Source organism: Ailuropoda melanoleuca, chromosome 13 (assembly GCF_002007445.2).
Source record: "Ailuropoda melanoleuca isolate Jingjing chromosome 13, ASM200744v2, whole genome shotgun sequence".
Taxonomy (NCBI): Eukaryota; Metazoa; Chordata; class Mammalia; order Carnivora; family Ursidae; genus Ailuropoda; species Ailuropoda melanoleuca.
The window spans coordinates 3,335,874-3,357,429 of record NC_048230.1 but is presented as its reverse complement, the minus strand read 5'-3'; the positions used below and the strand labels follow the sequence as shown (position 1 = coordinate 3,357,429).

Below are 21,556 nucleotides of genomic sequence, written 5' to 3'. Positions count from 1 at the left end.
GTACCAAGAAAACATATATGCAAGACACCGGGCTACAGTCACCTAACTTCAGTACAGAATTTAGTGATTTACATTCAAACAGAAGACCATGGACTTGTCACTTCAATGCTCAAAGGAGATACACTATCACAGAGGACCAAAATAAGTTCCAAGGTAATGTGCTTGAACCTGACTTTCCCTGTGCCTGTTCTCTGGAAATTTACTTCAAGTTCTTTCAACACAAACTTCTACACAAGACCACTCTTAAGACATCAAAATGGGACACTGTCAGGAAGGTCAAGCAAAGTGTGCAAGGAGTTGTAAGACCTCACCTGAGCTCTTCTGGTTGGTGACCGGCTTGCCTTCCTGAGTCACAGCGTGCTGGAACACATGCTGAGCACCCTGGACCGTGGCCCTCTTCAGACAGATGTCCAGCAGGTCGTGGGTGGTCCCGACATTCTGGGCAAGTACGAATTGAGGGTCGGAATTCAGTTTCTGAATCAGAGCAGCTACCTTCTCCGAATTCAGTCCTGTTGGAAGACCAAATGGCATTTGTTACACCAAAAGGAGGCTGAAGGGGGCTGATCCCGGACTCCCGCTGCTCCGCTCTAACTTCGGAAGACAGACCATCCGGAGATGACCCTTGCGGCGGAAAAGCCCTTTACCGGCGACCTCCCCCCAGTGCTGTCTCCCTCCAAGACCGCTCCAGCCCGCCCAGAAAGCTCCATTCCCGCCAGGGACCCCGGCCCGGTTCTCCCCGCCGCCGGGCCTCCGGGGCCCAGCTGAGCACCCCCCAGAGAGGACCCCGGTAGGGCCTCGGCGGGGAAGAGCGGCGTCTCACCCGCGTTGTTCATGGTTGGCCACACAGCCCGGCTGGGGAACGGTAGTTTCGGGGTTCTCAGGGGAAGCACCGGGGTTACACGGCGGCTCGCTGCCTCTGCTGCCGGCCCTGCCACTCGCAGCCCTAGCGCCGGAAAGAGAGAACCGGCTCGGTGGCGGCGGAGGGCTGAGGCCCAGAGAAACGGGGTCCGCGGAGGGACAAAACTCCCCCTCGCGTTGCTGAGTCAGCGCCGTCTGGGCTGGCCCCGCCCGGGGGAGGGCCGACCGGGCGGGCTCACGGCGCGCTCCGTCCCGCCCGCGCCCCTGCCCCACCTCCGCGCGGCCCCGGGTGGGCCCACGCGACGCCCGCGCCCCGGCCCCCTGGGCTCCCGCTGCCTAGCTACCGGGGTGGCCGGGCGGTTCCGTGCCGCCCCAGAGCCCGAATTCCTCTGGCCTTGGGGACTGGACCCAATAAGCCTTTCCAGAAGCCTAAAGGGAGCTCGAGGCAGTAGGGCGGAGCTGAGGGGCTGCATAATTAAGCGCAGGCTTAGGATGGGTTGACTCGTGGCGCACACACACACACACACACACACACACACACACACACTTCCCTAAGGCTCTTCCTATAGGCATCCTTTGCTGACCATTCACTGCATTTTCCATGGCAACTTGTTGCTTGAGTTCTAGTCAGAACCAAGTTCTCGTATTTGAGGGAAAATTGGAAGCAAGCTCTTTCCCACCCACTCGGAAGCTACTACCACGGTTCTACAAATACACATCTGCTCATTTCAAGAAAACTACCCACTCTGGGCTTCATGGAGTCAGTGAGTGTTTCCTGCTTAGCCCAGCATGTACTGTGGGCTTAACTAAGGGGAACGGAGGTCAGTCCGACGCATCAGCACTGTGTTGCGAGGCCCTCTACAAAACCGGCACGTGCGCGCCCCTGTTCTCTCTGCGGGCTTTTAAGATAACTCAGCGGTTTTTGAAGGTTTGAGATTTCGAAGACCTTTCATATTGTTTTTCGTGCTCTGAAATCTCAACCTTTAATGAGATGTTGGGATGGGACCCACAGATGATAAAGCAAATACAAATGTATCTGCCTTATTGAAAATCCTTTCTGGGGGCGCCTGGGTGGCACAGCGGTTAAGCGTCTGCCTTCGGCTCAGGGCGTGATCCCGGCGTTATGGGATCGAGCCCCCGTCAGGCTCTTCTGCTATGAGCCTGCTTCTTCCTCTCCTCACTCCCCCTGCTTGTGTTCCCTCTCTCGCTGGCTGTCTCTATCTCTGTCGAATAAATAATAAAATCTTAAAAAAAAAAAAAAAGAAAGAAAGAAAAAGAAAATCCTTTCTGCTACTCAGAACTGTGAGAGTCTATCGCGGAACCCAGAACCTAGGTCCTAGATTGAAAATCATCGCTGGTTCTAAAGAACCCTATTATCTGGAAAAATCCACACTCAGATACTAGTTATTTGAAAGCACAATATCTATGTTCCTACAGAGACCTAGCTAAAGTTTGGGGATATGACGTATCTCCAACGGAGCCCATCTACTGTCCTATTTTGAGATTTTTTTTTTTAAGATTTTATTTATTTATTTGAGAGCGAGATAGAGCACGAGGAGGATGAGGGGCAGAGGGAGAAGCAGGCTCCCGGCTGAACAGGGAGCCAGATGCAGGACTCGATCCTGGAACTCCAGGATCATGACCTGAGCCGAAGGCAGACGCTTAACCAATTGAGCCACCCAGGTGTCCTCTATTTTGATATTCTTCTCATGTCTGAAGAAAAGGAACAGGCTGAAATTATGCTGAAAAAAGTCATTGGTCCTTCACAAAATGATGTCCAAGCATCCTGCCCAATTCAACCTATAAAATTTTATTCGGTATCTTCCATGTACCAGGCACAGAGCAAGCTGCTGATGATGTGGAGACCAACAAAGCTTAAGCTTGCCCTTAAGAAATTCACAGTGTGGTGGGGAGGATGCAAAATAACTTTTAGACAATCTATACTAGCATACCAGTAGTACTGTAGAACCGGTGAGGAGGGAGCTGTTAATTAGGGTCAGTAGTGCCTGAAAAAAGAGAGGACAAGTGAGCATAATCTTAGAGTGGGTGGGATTCTATAAGGCAAAAACAAACCAACCAAAAAACAAAAACAAAAACAAAACAAAACAAAAAAACAGAGCAAGGGCATACAAGGCACAAGCAAAGGCACAGAGAATTAAAGCACATGGCAAAACCTTGTTGAAGAAACTGTGCATCATGGTCTGATGTGGTTAAGAGCAAGGAAGGTGTTGAGATCAGGGGCAAGGTATAGAACTGGAAAGGTAGGTCTGGTCAGGATGTGAAGGGTTTTATATGCCATGCCCCGGCATCTGCAGTTTATCCTGTGATTAATTAGAAGAATCAGTTTTTAAACAAAGGAGCAGTATGCTCAATTCCGTGTAACGAAAGAAACCCAATGGCAATGAGGAGGGTGATGTAGAAGGGAGAGATTCTGGAGACAGAGAAACTAGTTAGGAGGCTGTTCCAGTAATGCCTTTGGGAGATGATCCTTAAACTGAGGAAGGGGAAGAGACGCAGATGATCTGGAAAGTTTTCAGTTGAATAAGAAGCTGGATGGTGGTGTCATTAACCCAGAGAGGGAATACAGAAAAATAGAAGTTTGGGAGTATGTGAGCGAGCAGATTATGAATTCAGTTTGGGCCTTGGCAAGTTTGGGGCATGCACAGGACCCCCAAGAACAGAAGTACAGGAAGCAAATGAAAAGATGTCTAGATATTAAGTAAGAAACTCCAGTCTTGGAACCATGAAAGTCAATGAGGTTGCAGAGGGAAAGAGAATAAAGCAAAAAAGGGATGAGGACCAAGGATAGCACCCTGGGTGGCAGCATGCAGCTTTATAGGGTGCTCGAGGCACAAGGGTGCCAGGCTGAGTGGGGTGAATAGGACCTGAAGCCCAGTCCAAGCTCTGCTTGCCAAGCCACACCTCCTGGCCCAAGGCTGTGCTCAGAGTCTGGTGCATCTTTTACTGTTTATTACAAGGAAACCATACAGGGGCACCATTAACTCTAGAAACAGCAACATTTAAGGAATGAGTGAAGACAGAGGAGCCCACAGGAAAGGACAGAAAGAGCAGACAGAGAGGTAGGAGAAGATATGGAGTGTTATGTCCTGGAATCCAGGAAGGCAAGGAGAAGATGGTGAATGGAGCTGAAAGCTTCAGGAAAGTTTGCCAACGGGATCACAGGTGAGCTTAGAGAGGGCAGCTTTAGTGGAAGAGAGCAGTGGACAGGAGCCACATTGCAGGAAGCTGAGAAGGAAGAACTATCAGGACAGCTCTTTTGGGAGAAAAGGAAGACTTCTGTCTACTTGGAGGATGAAAGGCAGGAACCAGTAGAAATGCCAGATGCCAGAAGGATAAAATGGCTAGAATAAGAGCCTAGAAAAAGAGGAGCGATGGAATCACTGAGGAGGGTGGAGGGGCCAGTTTTGCAGCCAGTGCCACCCTTCTCATTCCAATGATTACATTTCCCCACCCCATACCCAGAGATTCCTATCATCACTTTGCCAGGCCTCCTACTCTGCCCTTGTCATCAGGGTGGCACCCTACGTACCAGCTTTCCACCCAGCAACTCACACCGATGTATTCAGCCCCTGTGTGAGCACAGAGACAAAGTGCAGAACAGAACTGGTTTCCCAGTGGGTTCACCCTAAATGACCCACCCCGAAAGACATTTCCCCAAGAATAGAATTCTTAGGACCTGCCCTTCTAACTCCATTCGGAAGAAATATTGTTGGGCCCAGTGATGCCTCATAGAACAAAGCAACCAGAAACAATTTCAGTATGAAGTCTCCAATATTAGCAAAGGAAATCTTTATAAATCCTGTGAAGGGGTGTCACCTGCCATTGTAGATGTGCTGACCGCCTGTTACTTCCACAGGTTCCCCCAATTAAAGCAAACAGGACCAGTCTCAAGGCAAATTCTGCATCCTGGCTCACCATTCCCTGCTGTCCACCAGTCTTTGACATGTATTGGTCACCTGCTTCGACTTTGATGGAAACAGATTTTTATGTTGGATGGAAGTCTAGATTAGGATCTAACACAAGTATTCTGCGTTTAGATGTTGCCCTCGTTGAACCCTCCTACACTGTTGTTGGGAATGCAAGCTGGCGCAGCCACTCTGGCAAACAGTATAGAGGTTCCTCAAAGAGTTGAAAATAGAGCTACCCTAAGACCCAGCAATTGCACTACTGGGTATTTACCCCAAAGATACAAATGTAGTGATCCAAAGGGGCACCTGCACCCCAATGTTTATAGCAGCAATGTCCACAATAGCCAAACTATGGAAAGAGCCCAGATGTCTATCGACAGATGAATGGATAAAGAAGGTGTGGTATATATAGACAATGGAATATTACTCAGCCATCAAAAAATGAAACCTTGCCATTTGCAAAGGCATGGATGGAACTAGAGGGTATTATGCTAAATGAAATAAGTCAATCAGAGAAAGACAATTATCAAAGGATCCCACTGATATGTGGAATTTAAGAAATAAAACAGAGGATCATAGGGGAAGAGAGGAAAAAATAAAACAAGACAAAATCAGAGAGGGAGACAAACCATATGAGACTCAGTCATAGGAAACAAACTGAGGGTTGCTAGAAGGGAGGGGGGTGGAGGGATGGGGTAACTGGGTGATGGACATTAAGGAGAGCACGTAATATAATGAGCATTGGGTATTATATAAGACTGACGAATCACTGACTTCAACCTCTGAAACTAATAACACATTATATGTTAATTAATTGAATTTAAATTTAAAAATAAATAAGAATGAATAAATGAATGAATGAATGAATGAATGAATAAATAAATAAATAAATAAATAAATAAATAAATAAATAAATGTTGCCCTAGTTAATGCTGAGATTTCCCTTGGTCAGGAAGCCTTCTGATAGTTCACCAGACCTGACATTAAGCTTCAGAGGTCACATATCTGTGCTCTGCTGGGCCAAATTCAGCTCCCAGAGGTATTGCTTGGCCTGTGTTTTAAAATTTTTGAGCCAAGATTTAGAATTGGGAAGTTTTGTATACAAATCTGGGCTACTGGCTTCTTTTGAAAATATTGTTTCCCCATGATAGTCATTTCTCCAACAAAAGTGAAAAAAAAAGTGAAGGGGGCCAATATAATTTTCTTTATATCAAGTTTGCTTCACTCATTTACATTTATTACATTTATCTATAGTTGAGCTTTTCATCCCCTGATTCCGGGTGACCTAGGTGCAGTTTGAGAGGACTACTTCTCTCCTTCTACACTCATTCTTCCTGCCTCCCTGAGATGTGTAAAGTCAGCAGGAGCTGACTCTGACAGGCTTTCAGATACTGGATCTTGGGACTCTTGGGGCCCAAAGGAACCCATATCCCTTCAGTACACTTTTCCTCCAGATGTACCCATCTGAGTACAGGTAACTGACACACTCAGGACTTCTACCTTCCCTGCCATTCCTAAACTCCATGTAGGCTTAATTCAACCCTGCTACCCCTCCTTCAGATTCAAAGTGTTTGACAATTTAACATCAGTTGTAAATCATGTCCATGGTTTTGTTTTTTTTTTTTTTTTATTATTGTCCATGTTCTATAACAACATTATTATATCAGCGATATTATTTCATCCTCTGGATATGACGTTTCTGCCACTCACTTGCTGTTCACAGAGCATTCCAGGCAGAGGAAACAGCATATGCAAAGGCAAAGAGGCACAAATGGGCTTGAGTGTGATTCGGGAAAAGTATGAAAGTCCGGTCAGGTTTTGTGAGTATTTTATTTATACAAACTTGAAATAGTTCATTATAAACTATCAATAACACCTTACTGCATGCACAAAATTTGAAGCGATGTGAAGGCTTCACAATGTTTAACATTTGTCAGAAATGGCATATTTTCAAAGCTGGTGTTGGCTCAATCAGAAAGTACTTACGAAAGAAAGAAAAGAAAGAAAGAAAGAAAGAAAGAAAGAAAGAAAGAAAGAAAGAAAGAAAGAAAGAAAAAAGGAAAAGAAGGGAAGGGAAGGGAAGGGAAGGGAAGGGAAGGGAAGGAAAGGAAAGGAAAGGAAAGGAAAGGAAAGGAAAGGAAAGGAAAGGAAAGGAAAGGAAAGGAAAGGAGAAAAGAAACGAAACTATTTTTGCTGTTGCCACATGGAGGAGCCATTTTAGCTGGTAAAATAGTATCTTCCCTTCAATAAATTTACATTTATCATGAAACAGTCTAGCTAAATACTACTGCTAAATAGTCTTGAGTTATGGATGTTTTTAACTTGGTGTAAAGTTTTCAGGAACGTATCTCTTGTGTAAAATTCAACTGCACTAGAATTTGACATTCTTTTTTTTTTTTAAAGATTTTATTTATTTATTCGACAGAGATAGAGACAGCCAGCGAGAGAGGGAACACAACTGCTAAATAGTCTTGAGTTATGGATGTTTTTAACTTGGTGTAAAGTTTTCAGGAACGTATCCCCATAACGCCGGGATCACGCCCTGAGCCGAAGGCAGACGCTTAACCGCTGTGCCACCCAGGCGCCCCTCCACCCAGGCGCCCCTGCACTAGAATTTGGTGTGGCGAGAGTAAATGATAAGGGGAAAGAAGACATAAGTGGTAAGAAATAAGGTTGAAAAGATTGTTTATAGTCACATTGTGAAGCACTTTGAAGGTCATGCATCTTTTATTCATGGGGATAGTACTATATCCTCAAAATTCCCCCATAGGTAGCAAGGAGAATGGGAGAAAATTATCCTCAAGGGATATTGCCCATAAAGGCAGTTAGGTTAGTATTCTATTTCTCCCAAATATTTCTTTTCTCTCTCCCTTCCTTCCTTCCTTCCTTTCTTTCCTTCCTTCCTTCCTTCCTTCTCTCCTTTTCCGTCTTCCTTCCTCCCTTCCTTCCTCTCTCCGTCTTCCTTCCTTCCTCTCTCTCCGTCTTCCTCCCTCCCTCCCTTCCTTCCTCTCTCCGTCTTCCTTCCTTCTTCTCTCTCTGTCTTCCTTCCTTCCTTCCTCTCTCCATCTTCCTTCCTTCCTTCCTTCCTTCCTCTCTCTCTCCGTCTTCCTTCCTTCCTCTCTCCGTCTTCCTTCCTTCCTTCCTTCCTCTCTCTCTCCATCTTCCTTCCTTCCTTCATTCCTTCCTCCCTCCCTTCCTTCCTTCCTTCCTCTCTCCGTCTTCCTTCCTTCCTTCCTTCCTCTCTCTGTCTTCCTTCCTTCCTTCCTCTCTCTGTCTTCCTTCCTCCCTCCCTTCCTTCCTTCCTTCCTTCCTTCCTCTCATTTATTCAACAGCTTATTGAACTATCTACTATGTGGCAGCAACAACACTAGGCACTTGAAATACAAAAATGAATATGACATTAGTCCCTGACCTCGAGGAGCTTCAATCTAGTAGAGAAAATTAAAAATAAAATGAATCATTATTTTTTGATTAATGCAAAAAATATTTAGTGAGTACTTACTATGTGTCAGGCACAGTGTTGGATATAGAAATACACAGGAAAGACAGACAGACTAGGTTCCTGCCCTCCTGGTGCTTACATTCTAGTGGGGGAGACATAATAAACAAATGCAGATAATTTCAGTAATGATATACAGAAAATAAAACAACATGACCTGATAGTGACTGGTCAGAGACAGTGGTGGCATGAACAGCCCCTCTGAGGAAATGACCATTTGGGCTGAGACTGAATGGCGATAAAGATCTGGCCATGTAAGGATCTCTGGGAAAAAGTGGCAAGAAAAGGGGAAAGCAAGGGCAAGGGCTTCAGTATAGTAACAAGCAGCGGCCAACAAGGTCAGAAAGAACCCAGCTTCTTTCCAGCACCAAGATCTTCCATCCACAGTGTTAACACCATTCTTGGCCTTGTTCCCTTCATGCTTCCTTCTTCAAGTCTAGTGGGAGAAAGTGTGGCATTGTCTCACTTTCTTTTGAGAGTTAAGACCATCTTTCTCAGAAGCTTCCGGCAAATTTCACCCTGAATTGTACTGTTTACAATGAGGTCATGTGCTTCTTCCTGAACAATGTCATCGGCTAAGGGAAGGGGATTAGCCCTGCATCCATCCATCTGGCCTATTCCTAGGGCAACAGTCAATTCCCCAAACTGCATTGCTTCTCCTGAGTGTAGGCTGAGTGGGATGTCTGTGGGATGTCACCCTCAATGCTCACTACACCAGTAAGATGTTCAGTTTTTATTCTAAGTGCAGTGGAAAGGAATGAAGGGACATGTTCTGATTTATGTTTTTAAGAATACACTGAAGATATATGTAACATATTTAATTAAAAATAATATTAAAATATATTTTAATATTCCTAATTATAAATAGAATTGAAATGGAAACATGTTTTCATAATTAGAAAAAAGACAAACAACTGAATAGAAAAATAGACAGGGGCACCCGGGTGGCTTGTTTGTTAAGTGTACCACTCTTTTTTTTTTTTTTAAGATTTTATTTATTTATTTGACAGAGAGAGAGAGTGAGAGAGAGGGAACACAAGCTGGGAGAGTGGGAGCAGGAGAGGCAGGCTTCCTGCTGAGCGGGGAGCCTGATGGGGGCTCGATCCCAGGACCCTGGGATCATGACCTGAGCTGAAGGCAGACACTTAACGACTGAGCCACCCAGGCACCCCAAGTGTACAACTCTTGATTTCAGCACAGGTGATGATCTCAGGGTTGTGAGATTGAGCCCCATGTTGGGCTCCAATGTGCAGCAAAATCTGGTAACTGTCATTTTAACCTTTTCCCCCTTGGAGTTAATAATACATTATGGAGCTTTTCCCCATAAAATCATAGAGATCAATAGGACTATTTTTAATTACTGCAGAGTATTTCATTGCACTGGTGTAACGTGATTTGTTGAACCAATCCCCCGTTTACGCCATTTAGGTCACTCACTCTAGGTTAATAGTTTCTCCCTGCCCTCCCAGGTTCTGTTTTAACTGTGAATAATAGAACTGAGAACTATATTCTGGACACTGGGCTTGGCTCCCAAGAATCTCTGGAATGTGCTGTTCAAAACCACACCCGAGAGGAAGAGCTGCTCTGGTACCGAGAAGAGGGGACAGTGGATTTGAAATCTGGCAACAAACTCAACTCGAGCTCTGTCTGTGTCTCTTCCATCAGTGAGAATGACAACGGAGTCACCTTTACCTGCAAGCTGCAGAGGGACCAGTCGGTGTCCGTCTCGGTGGTGCTGAATGTCATTTGTGAGTGAGGGGAAGACACTGCTAGCCAGTCTGTGTTGTCTGCACTGTATCAAGTGGTACTTGAACCGGGACTTAAGAGTGTGCACATTTTCACATTTGCTTGGTGTTGTCTCATTGCCGCATTTATGCTCCCACAACGCATGAGGGTGCCTGTTTCCCCACACCCTCACGAGCACTGAGTATCCTCAAACTCTGAGAATATGCCAGCCTGATGTGAGATTTATTTTCATTTTCTAAATGTCCACCCTTTCATAAATGTACTTGCTGTTCATGTTTCTTTTCTGTGAAATGCCTGCTTGTGTCCTTTACCCATTTTTCTATTGGGTTATTTGCCTTTTTTTTTTAAAGATTTTATTTATTTATTTGACAGAGAGAGAGACAAGCCAGCGAGAGAGGGAACACAGGCAGGGGGAGTGGGAGAGGAAGAAGCAGGCTCATAGCGGAGGAGCCTGATGTGGGTCTCGATCCCAGGACCCTGGGCAGACGCTTAACTACTGAGCCACCCAGGCATCCCTGGGTTATTTGTCTTTTTAAAATTGGTTTGGCTAGGGTCACCTGGGTGGCTCAGTTAGTTAAGTGACTAACTGTTGATTTCCGCTCAGGTCATGATCTCAAGGTTGTGAGATTGAGCCCCCCCCTCCCCGACAAGACCTGTGTGGAACCCTGTGTTAAGCCTTGCATGGAGCCCCCCGTGGGGCTCTGCACTGGGTGTAGAGCCTGCTTAATATTCTCTCTCTCCCTCTCCCTCTGCTCTTCCTCCCACCCTCACCCTTTCTCTCTCTTAAGAAAAAAAAACAAAATAGGCATTTCACAAAAAAAAGAAGCATGACTAGCAAATAAACAGTCATAATGGAAATGGAAAATAAAATTGTGATAAGATGCCACTTAATATGTAAACCGGTAAAAAATTTAAAGGCAGACATTAAAAAATACTGTTGATAACTCTTACATACTGCTTGTGAAAGTATAAATTAATATTGCCACTTTGGAAGACATTTGTCAATATTTATAAAGTTGAGGGACACCTGGGTGGCTCAGTCAGTTAAGCATCTGACTCTTGATTTCAGCTCAGGTCATGATCTTAGGTCATGGGATCGAGTCCCACATCGGGCTCCACAGTGCTGAGCATGGAGCCTGCTTCAAGTTCTCTCCCTCTCCCTCTGCTCCTCCCCTACTCACTCTCTCTCTCAAAAAAAGAAAAAAAAAACTATCTTCTCCAGTGAAGTTATTCAACTCTTTCTTTTTCTTTTTAAAGATTTAATTATTGGGGCTCCTGGGTGGCTCAGTGGGTTAAGCACCTGCCTTCAGCTCAGCTCATGATCCCAGGGTCCTGGGATCAAGCCCCACATCGGACTCCCTGCTCAGCAGAGAGTCTGTTTCTCCCTCTCCCTCTGCCTGCCGCTCTCTCTCTCTCTCTGTCAAATGAATAAATAAAATCTTTAAGGGGTGCCTGGGTGGCACAGCAGTTAAGCGTCTGCCTTCAGCTCAGGGCGTGATCCCGGTGTTAGGGGTTCCTCCGCTATGAGCCTGCTTCTTCCTCTCCCACTCCCCCTGCTTGTGTTCCCTCTCTCTCTGGCTGTCTCTATCTCTGTCGAATAAATAAATAAAATCTTTAAAAAAATAAATAAATAAAATCTTTAAAAATATATATATATTTATAAAGTTGAAGTCACATGTACTCTATAACCCAGCAACTTTATTTTGGATATATATTCTAATGCTACTGCTTCCAGTGTGGTAGCCACTAGCCATTTGTGGCTGTTTAATTTTAAATTAATTACAATTAAATAAAATTAAAAATCTACTTTCTCAATTGTAGTAGTCACATTCCGAGTGGTCAATAACTACACATGCAACCATATTGGACAGCATAGATGCAGGAAATTTTCATCATCACAGTAAGTTCTATTGGACAGCCCTGCCCTGGAGAAATTCTTGCATAAGTGCACTAGAAGTCATAGTCAAGACCATTTATCTGAGCATTGTTGGTGATTGCATAGTACCTGGAAGAATTCCAATAGTTCATCAACAGGAATTTGCATGAATTGTGACACATTCGTAAAATGGAACACTACACAAGTGAAAATCAACATGGATGAATTTCAGAAACATAGTGTTGAGAACAAAAAGCACATTGCAAAGCAAATGGCATGCAAATCGAAAGATTCAAAAACAAGCAAATTTAAATCATGTATTGTTTAGAGATCCCCACATGGTTAAAAAAAATAAATAAATTAAAAAACAAAACAAAACAAAGGAAGGGGCGCCTGGCTGGCTCAGTTGGTAGAGCACGGGACTCTTGATTCTGCGGTGGTGAGTTCGCTGGGTGTAGAGATTACTTAAAATAAAATCTTTTAAAAATTTTTTTAAAAAGGGAAAATTAAACACCGTATTCAGGATAGTGTTTCAGGGAAAGAAACACAGTCTGCTTCAAAGGTATAGGGAATATTTCGCTTCTTAAACGGCTGGTTGTTCACTTTATTCGTTATACCTAATTTTATACATTAGCTATATTTTTGTATATATGAAATAATTTCTTCTTAAAAAGATTACTCTAGAGGCACCTGGGTGGCTCAGTCCGTTAAGCATCCTACTTTGGCTCAGGTCATGATCTCAGGGTCCTGGTTTTGAGCCCTGAGTTGGGCTCCCCACTCAGCAGGAAATTGTCTCCTCCCTCTCCCTCGCTCCTCCCCCAGCTCGTGCTCTCTCTCTCTCAAATAAACAAATAAAATCTTTTAAAAAAAAAAGATTACTGAAGCTGTGGTGTAAATGATGGACTGAAGAGAGACAGGAATGTAAGCAGGAGATCTACTAGGCGACAAGAATTTAATCAGGCAAAAGGTGAATGGTGACTTAGATCCAGACAGCAGCCATGGCAAAGGAAAAGAAGCGGCTACATACAGGATATATTTCAAAGGCCAATCACCCTAACCCAAGCCCTAAGCCTGATCCTAACCTTTATGCTCTGATAGAGGTTTGCACCACGTAAGGTAGAGCATGCAAGGGGAATATCTAAGTCAGACGGGGAGCTTTAGAAAAAGCTTCTTGGAAGAGAGGACAGATCATCTGAGTTTGGGATAATGAGGAGTTCCTTAAGTGATGACTGAGGAAAGGCATTCCACGTGAAAGTAATGACTTATATAAATATCTTAAGGGAAGAAGTTGCTGTTTGGGAACTGAGGACATTGAGCATTGGCTAGAACTAAGAGAAAGGCCAGAGTCAAACATGGAGGGTCAACCGTGCCCCCTGAGGGGTCAAGACCTCACTCTGAAAATGCAGGAAAATTGCCTCCATTTTTCTTTCCCTCTGCCGGGGAGAAAGGAAGGTCCCTGCAAACAACAAAATAAGGCAGTGATACAATGCTCTGAGAGAATCTAGCTGCAGGCAGGTCTTGCCAGGGCTACTTTGAAAATGCTTCTCTTTGTACTAATCACTTTTTATAAAATGATCACCAAAACCTAAACTTTGTGGAATTACAAAAAGATTGAAATGAAGATGAAAGGAAAAAAATAAGCAAATGGAAGAGAAAACGATAGAGAAGAAAAAGAAGAAATTGGATCTGAGAGAACATATTAAAAACCGTTAGAAGAAGAAAAAGCTGGCTAACAGACACATGGAAAGATGCTCAACATTACTCCTCAGGGAAATACAAATCACAACCACAGTGAGATACCGCCTCACTCCCGTCAGACTGGCTAAAATTAACAAGACAGGAAACGACAGGTGTTGGCGAGGATGTGGAGAAAGGGGAACCCTCTTACACTGTTGGTGGGAATTCAGACTGGTGCAGTCACTCTAGAAAACAGTACGGAGTTTCCTTTAAAAACTTTAAAAATAGAGCTACCCTACAACTCAGTAATTGCACTAGGTATTTACCCAAAGGGTAAAAGAATACTGATTCGAAGGGACACATGCACCCTGATGTTTATAGCAGCATTATCAACAAATAGCTAAATTATGGAAAGAGCCTAAATGTTCATCAACTGATGAATGGATAAAGAAGTTGTGATATGTATATGTATATATGTATATTTGCAATGACCTGGATGGAACCAGAGTGTATTATGCGAAGCAAAATAAGTCAGTCAGAGAAAGACAAACACCATATGATTTCTTTTTTTTTTTTTTAAGTGATCTCCACACCCAATGTGGGGCTCGAACTCATGACCCTGAGATCAAGAGTCTCACACGTCACTGAGTCGGCCAGGTGACCCCATATGATTTCACTCATGTGGAATTTAAAAAACAAAACAAGGGTGATTGGGTGGCTCAGTCAGTTAAGCTCTGACTCTTGATCTTAGGGTTATTGTTCAAGCCCCGTGTTGGGTGTGGAACCTACTTTAAAAAAAAAAAAAGAAAAAAGAAAGAAGCAAAACAGATGAACATAAGGGGGAAAAAGAGAGAGAAGGGCAAACTGTAAAACACTCTTTTTTTTAAAAAGATTTTATTTATTTATTCGACAGAGATAAAGACAGCCAGCGAGAGAGGGAACACAAGCAGGGGGAGTGGGAGAGGAAGAAGCAGGCTCCCAGCAGAGGAGCCTGATGTGGGGCTCGATCCCATAATGCCAGGATCACGCCCTGAGCCGAAGGCAGACGCTTAACGACTGCGCTACCCAGGGACCCCCTGTAAAACACTCTTAACTATAGAGAACACACTGAGGGTTGCTGGAGGGAGGTGGGCAGGGGTGGGGCGGGGATGGGTTAAATGGGTGATGGGGATTAAGGAGGGCACTTGTGGTGATGAGCTTTGGGTGTTATATGGACACGATGAATCACTAAATTCTACTACTGAAACCAATATTACACTCTATGTTAACTAACTAGAATTTAAATAAAAACTTGAAACAAACAAAATTGATGTTAAAAAAATAATAAATACATAAATACCCCTGGAGACCATAGACCCTTGTTTCCTTTTAAGAATGTTGTTAGACTGGTTTCCCTTAAGCCTCTGAAGAACAAAAGCAGAGCTCTCTGAAATTCTTCTTTTGTTCGTGAACTGCATTCTTCACTGTCTGAAGCAAATACTGAAGGGTGATAATCATGGCATTTTTGGTTTCTTTTAAGAGGCCCTTCATGAGGGGCGCCTGGGTGGCACAGCGGTTAAGCATCTGCCTTCGGCTCAGGGTGTGATCCCGGTGTTCTGGGATCGAGCCCCACATCAGGCTCTTCAGCTATGAGCCTTCTTCTTCCTCTCCCACTCCCTCTGCTTGTGTTCCCTCTCTCGCTGGCTGTCTCTATCTCTGTCGAATAAATAAATAAAATCTTAAAAAAAAAAAAAGAGGCCCTTCTTGAGATGCATAAAAAGCATCAAATGAAAAGCATATAAAAATTTCAGAAATCAAGTTAACATGGGGGAGTTGATGACCCAAGAGCAGCCTTTCCAATGTGTATCCTTTATGATCTTTTCTCATTCGATTTTCATTTTTGGAGCTCATTTTACTTTTCTTTCATTTAATTTTCTCTCTTCCCTAATCCAAGAAGAATAATTCATCAGATAAGAGTAAAACTGAACATATTCACAGGGCAAATGAAAAGCTAAAAAAAAAAGACAACATGCCTCTCACCCTGAAAGTGGGTGAAAAAAATTAGTCTCTCTTTTTAGGACTAAAAAAAAAAAAAAAAAAGTTTCTTTAAAGCCGTCAAATGGAAAATCTGATTTTTGAACATTAAATAAGAAAGCAGCCTGGAGTTAAGAGGCCGAAGTTTGAAGGCCATTGAATCCCAACTACCATTGGTCCCAACTACTATTTATAGGCACAAACAATCATTTAAACTGAATGTCCATTTCCTGTTCTGAAAAGTAGGGTACCAGTTACAATAGCCACAATTTAGTGAGTGCTTACTATGCCACAGTCTAATAGCGTACGAGCCTTTGTTCCTGTATTTCCTCATTTATAACACGGGGTTAGAGATAGAGGCTACCTCCTCACTCAGGGTCGCGGTAAGGATTAAACGAGCTGAGAGGTGAGGTGACTTGCACACCATCACATAGCTAGAGAAGTAGTTAGGGTTAGGATATATGCGCAGCGAGTCTGACTCCAGAGGCTAAGCATGTAAGCTCAAAAGATGTAAGGGGAACCTGGATGGCTCAGTCGGTTAAGCGTCTGCCTTTGGCTCAGGTCATGACCCCAAGGTCCTGGGATTAAGTCCCAAGTCAGGCTGCCTGCTCAGTGGGGAGCCTGCTTCTCCCTCTCCCTCTGCCTTTGCCTCCTGCTTGTGCTCTCACGCGCTCTCTCTCAAATAAATAAATCTTTAAAAGAAAGAGATATAAGGTAAGTGAAAGCATTTTGAAACTCAGGTACTTTAGACTTGTCAGCCTAGACAGTAAACTCGCAGATTTATAAATTGTTGTGTGTTGTACGTCATTTTTCAATTTGCAACAAAGCAACCGTTGCGGACATTCCATTTATGGATGGTTCAGGTTTATGGGTGCTTTTATTCTCGGCTTTGACAAATGAGATATAACCAGGAAGTCTGTCTTAGGCCCTTACATATGCAGCTGTTCTGTTTTCACATTGGCCCATTTTGATTTGTCTGATATAGGTCGAAAATCACGAAGACCACACAAGACAAAAAGGATCAATGACGGAAGCCTTAGTTAGACGATTAATAGCATTGTGGAATCATAAAATGCACTGTGCCTGCATTTAGAATGATCAAAAGAGATTGTACAGAAATCTTTAGCTGAAATATGAACTTGTTAATAAATCAGTAAATATTTTCCTAAAAATAAATATGATACACATTTCGAACCGGGGCAAAGTCCTTTAGACTGGTGATTTCCAAGTGAGCCGGGTTTGTTATCAAACACTTTTATGAGTACCATAACTATAAAATTCAAGAATTCAAGGCTATGCTTCTTTAGCAGAAGCCAAGTTTATATCCTCTTTGGTGGAATGTTTTAAATTATGCCCTTGAGCTGCCTATAAAAGCCTACGAATGACAGCTAGAGTGAAAAATGACCCATTTGGGGCTGAAAATCTGTTGCAAAAGAAACATACAGGTTGCAAAATGCCATACAAGGAGGTAGGAAGGCCTCCAAAGAGGTGTTTCATGATCAGTCATTAAATATGAAGACTCACAGGATCTTAGAGATTATCTTTTGGTCTAGAACCTCCATTTGGAATCTCTGGAAGATTATGGGACATCCTTGAGCTGAGCAGCTCATTAGCGGCCGAGCCAAGAAGGGAGGCCTGTTTTTTGAAGCAACTGTTCATACATCCGGTAGCTCCGTGTACATCTGGTAGCTAAAACTTTTCCATGAGCAACGTTGAATATACACAGCATAGTTGCATTACAAACTCCAGGAATGCAATGACCTCCTTTAGCACCAGTCAGGTTGGATGATACAGTGGCTGTGGCTTGAAGACTCAAGGATTAAGTTCCAAAGTCAGGCAAATATTGATTATAATCAATATCCTTGGAAATTCGTTGGGAAAGTGTCACTTCCGAGATCCAAATAGCTCCTCCTAATAAGCACAGCAAAGCCGGTTTTCATTCCAGAACGGGAAGAGATCACTGTTTCTTTGGTTGAGAACCAGATTAAGAACTTGGCTTGCATCTAGGAGCCATGTTGTAAGAAAAGTGTACATCCTTGAACACTAGACTCATCCTCAGCTCATGAGAGGCTCACACGTTAAGAACCAGGAGGGAACTTGCTGATTCTCCTCCTCGTCTTCTGCTCACGTCAGGGCACATGTTCTTTGAGACGAATGGCCGACCTCTCACGGTACTTTCATGTTGCTATCTCTCCCTCCCTCCCATCCTCTCTCCCTCCTTCCTCACCCCTGCCATTTTTTGCCCATTCTCCCCTCCCTCCCTATCTCTCTGCATCTACCTTCAACTTGAATTCAAAGGTTCAGTGTGTCACTAATAGGGATTAAATCATTCTACAGATGTTTGTTCCTGCCATGTAGGAAGTACAGTGTAAGTCAGTTCTTAAAGTAAAGGGAATTTTTCCTAGTAGTTAGAAACTCAGAAACCATACTGCCTGGGTCTAAATCTGGTTCAGTCCCTGACAAGCTGTGTGACTCAGGACACACATGACTTAAATTCTGTGTGCCCCAGTTTTCCTCTCCTGTAAAATGGGTATGATCAAAATAGGACCCTTGTTGTGTGATTGCTATGAGGATTGAGTGAACTGTAATATATTTCAAGTGCTTAGGACAGAACAAGGTAAGTACTTCTAAGAGTGTAACTATTGTAATGTGACGTCCTTGTCCTTCAGGTTCCTCGGAGAACTCAATTTTGACAGTTCCGAATAACTGCTTGCGCTAGTTTAATTGCTCTCCTTATGTCTCCCTTCTTCCTGGCATTCAAAGATCACCTCTGAGGCAAAAGGGCTGCATTAGCGCCCTGCACAAAACTGAAAGCAATTGTAGTATTTACATAGAGCCCAAAGGCAGGGTGATAGGAGGAGTGACTCTTCTTACTAGCCGTGTGACCTCGGACAGATCACTTCGACCTTCCGAACTTTGGTATTTCCGGTTGCAAATCAGACAGGAAGACGGCACTTCCTGTGTCACAGGGTGGCTGTATGGATCAAACAAAGTACGTGTAAAAATGTTTCCTAAACTGTAAGTTAGCTTGAAAGTGGGAGAAATTATTACTAATAACCATGACTTAAACAGAGGCTGAAGTTCCTGTTGTGGCTATAAGAGCGTCTGAGGAAATAAAGGCAGATATTTCCTGAGTTTCCACAGCCGTACTTTACTGTAGGAACCTGTTGGCAAGGATGCCAGATTTCCGATTTCTTTCTTTACATGTGCACAATTCTCTGAGAACTCAGGTTTTCGGGAATTTGCAATAGTGTCCTCCATGTTTCAAGTACTTTGTCAGTGAAAAGAACCCATGCTCTAAGTTCTTTGCTCTGGAATAACCTTGGTGCTGCAGAGAGAGGCTTTTGAGGAAAGGTTACCTGAGTGTTAAAACACTTGTGATTCATTATGGGTTTTGTGTTTTATAGTCACCGGCATGAGATTAAGTATTATTTGGATTTTTTAATGAGACAAGTTAAATTTCTTTCTGGCTTGTCCTACTGCTGCCCTATTTCTTAAAAGACGTAAGTTTATTCAAAGGGGAAAATGTGATTTTATCGCAGATTTTTCAGCATTTTAAATGACTCGGGGTCCCTGGTGGGAGGGGATGGGGATTATGATGAATTTGTGCCTGAAATCGAGCATCATTTCATTAAACTGGATTAAACCTTCTCCTGATTTCTTATTATAATAAATTACCTATATTAGTCAGGATAGACTAAGTTCTGCTGCAGTAGCAAATTAACCCTAAAATCTAGTGGTTTAACGCAAGGGTCTCTCACTTACCTGTGAACAGGTAGTTCGGTTCCACATTGTTACTTAGAATCCCAGGCTGACAGGTGCTCTAATATCTCTCCACAGAGGTCGTGTCCGAGGGGGCGGGGAGGGGGATAACCTAAAGAACGTGCACCCATTCTGCTTTGCTTTGCCCAGAAGTGACACTGTTCATTCTATCCATAGCCCCTTGACTAGGACTAGTCACAGGCACTATCTAATGGCAAAGGGAGGTGTGAAGAGCACAAGAATATTCAGTTAATGATAAATATCTCTGCCACAAGCCCTAAGCCCCCAGTCAGTAAGCTGCGGTCAATCACATTCCAGTGTCTTTCCTCCTGTCCTCCCACCCCCACCCCAGGACAGTGAGGTGTAGGAAAGGAGCGTGGACTGTGAGGTCAATGTGAGGTCGGTGAATCCCAGCTCCACCCCATGCTAATTGTGCCAGTTGGAGCAAGTTATTCTGTTTCTCTAATCCTCAGTTTCCTCATCTATGAAATGAGGGTTCCAACACCTACCTTTCAGGGTTGCTGCAATGATAAATTATCTAGGTGAACCCTTTGGCAAAGAGTAATACTCCTTGATTATGATCGTCAGAAGGACAAGCAAATATTTAGGGCAGCAATTCTCAGCTCCAGGACTGCAACACTGCAGGACATCTCAAATGATCTCAGGGAGTGTAGTAACATCTCCAAAGATCGTTGTAAATTCCCTTGACTTGCTAAAATAAATTATCTATAGGTCACTAGAAGTAGGATTGGACACCATTGTTGGCAATATATGAGAGAAGTGAGGTTTGTCTTTATTATTCAAACTTTGCCCCTTCTATGATATCCTCTCCCCTTCTCTAGGCCCCAGGCTTTGGATCAGCCCGATACGAATCCCAGCTTAGTCACTCTCTGTAAGTTAGTTAAGCATTCTGAGCCCAAGCGTCCTCATCATCAAAGTTGGGACGGTCATGAGGACTTCGTAAGGGTTGTTTACAGGATCAAATAATGCAGGTCAAGGCTTCAGCACAATAGAACTAACTGCTCTCTGACTTACTTCTTCAAGATCATGCCTGAGCTTTGGAGGAGAGGAGGACAGAAGTGAAAACCACAACAGCTGTTTCATAAAAATCTCCATGAGATAATGAAAGCCCAAGAAAATGATGGGTTGTAACTTAACAGAGATTAGCATATATTGGGGTGAGAGGATTCTTCTACTCCTAAACATTCAGGATTAAAAAAATTTTTTTTAAGATTTTATTTATTTATTTGAAAGAGAGAGAGAGAGGGAACAAGAGTGGGGGGAGGAGCAGAGGGAGAGGGACAAGCAGACTCCACGCTGAGTGCAGAGCCCGACATGGGGCTCCATCCCATGACCCCGAGATCATGACCTGAGCCAAAACCACGAATCGGATGCTTAACTGAGTCACCGAGGCACCCCCCAAATTTTTTTAATTAAGAAAATTATGCATAAAAATTCAGAGTTCTGACTTCTCTTAAAGAATCAGAAGAACTATCCCCAATGGCAGCTATTCACCCTCTTTTATAAAAGACAAAGCTGTGTTCTCCATTTGCCACTGTCCCCACCACTCCCTATTGTTTAACAACTTGCCTATTTCACTGATCTGCTTGATCCCTGTAAGAATTTGACTTTATGACCCTTGGCCAGTAGGTTCGGGTGATGGTGGTGATAACAAGGGTAAAATTGGTGAGCAAAGGAGTTTGTAAGCTATTTTCAGTGATTCAAAAAAACTAACGGCAGTGATTATTATATTGTTAACCTATAAAAGATTGCCCAGGTTAAGTAAAGTACCAGATTTCTTTGCTTTGAAATGGAATTACATCAACTGGGGAATTGCGTCATCATGAAAGAAGTTCAGATTGGCAAGCAGAGATCACTGATGTTTTATTTATTTATTTTTATATGAGTAAGTAAGCCCAACACAGGGCTTGAACTCACCACCCTGAGAACAAGACCTGAGCTGAAATCAAGAGTTGGATGCTTGGGGCGCCTGGGTGGCACAGCGGTTAAGCGTCTGCCTTGGGCTCAGGGCGTGATCCCAGCGTTATGGGATCGAGCCCCACATCAGGCTCCTCCTATGAGCCTGCTTCTTCCTCTCCCACTCCCCTGCTTGTGTTCCCTCTCTCGCCTGGCTGTCTCTATCTCTGTCGAATAAATAAAATCTTTAAAAAAAAAAAAAAAAGAGCTGGATGCTTA

General features: G+C 43.6%; 1 protein-coding gene across 1 annotated transcript in view; it reads right to left on the bottom strand.

The window, feature by feature from the left end:
* The window catches only part of BLMH (bleomycin hydrolase), a 47,389-nt gene extending 46,361 nt beyond the window's left edge, over nt 1-1,028 (bottom strand). Inside the window, exons 1-2 of the mRNA XM_002912304.4 lie at nt 821-1,028; nt 312-509 (exon numbers count right to left, since the gene is read on the bottom strand). Coding sequence (XP_002912350.1) covers nt 312-509; nt 821-833 — 211 coding nt within the window. The 5' untranslated portion in view covers nt 834-1,028. The remainder of the gene's footprint in view (nt 1-311; nt 510-820) is intronic.
* Between the last annotated feature and the right edge of the window lie 20,528 nt (nt 1,029-21,556).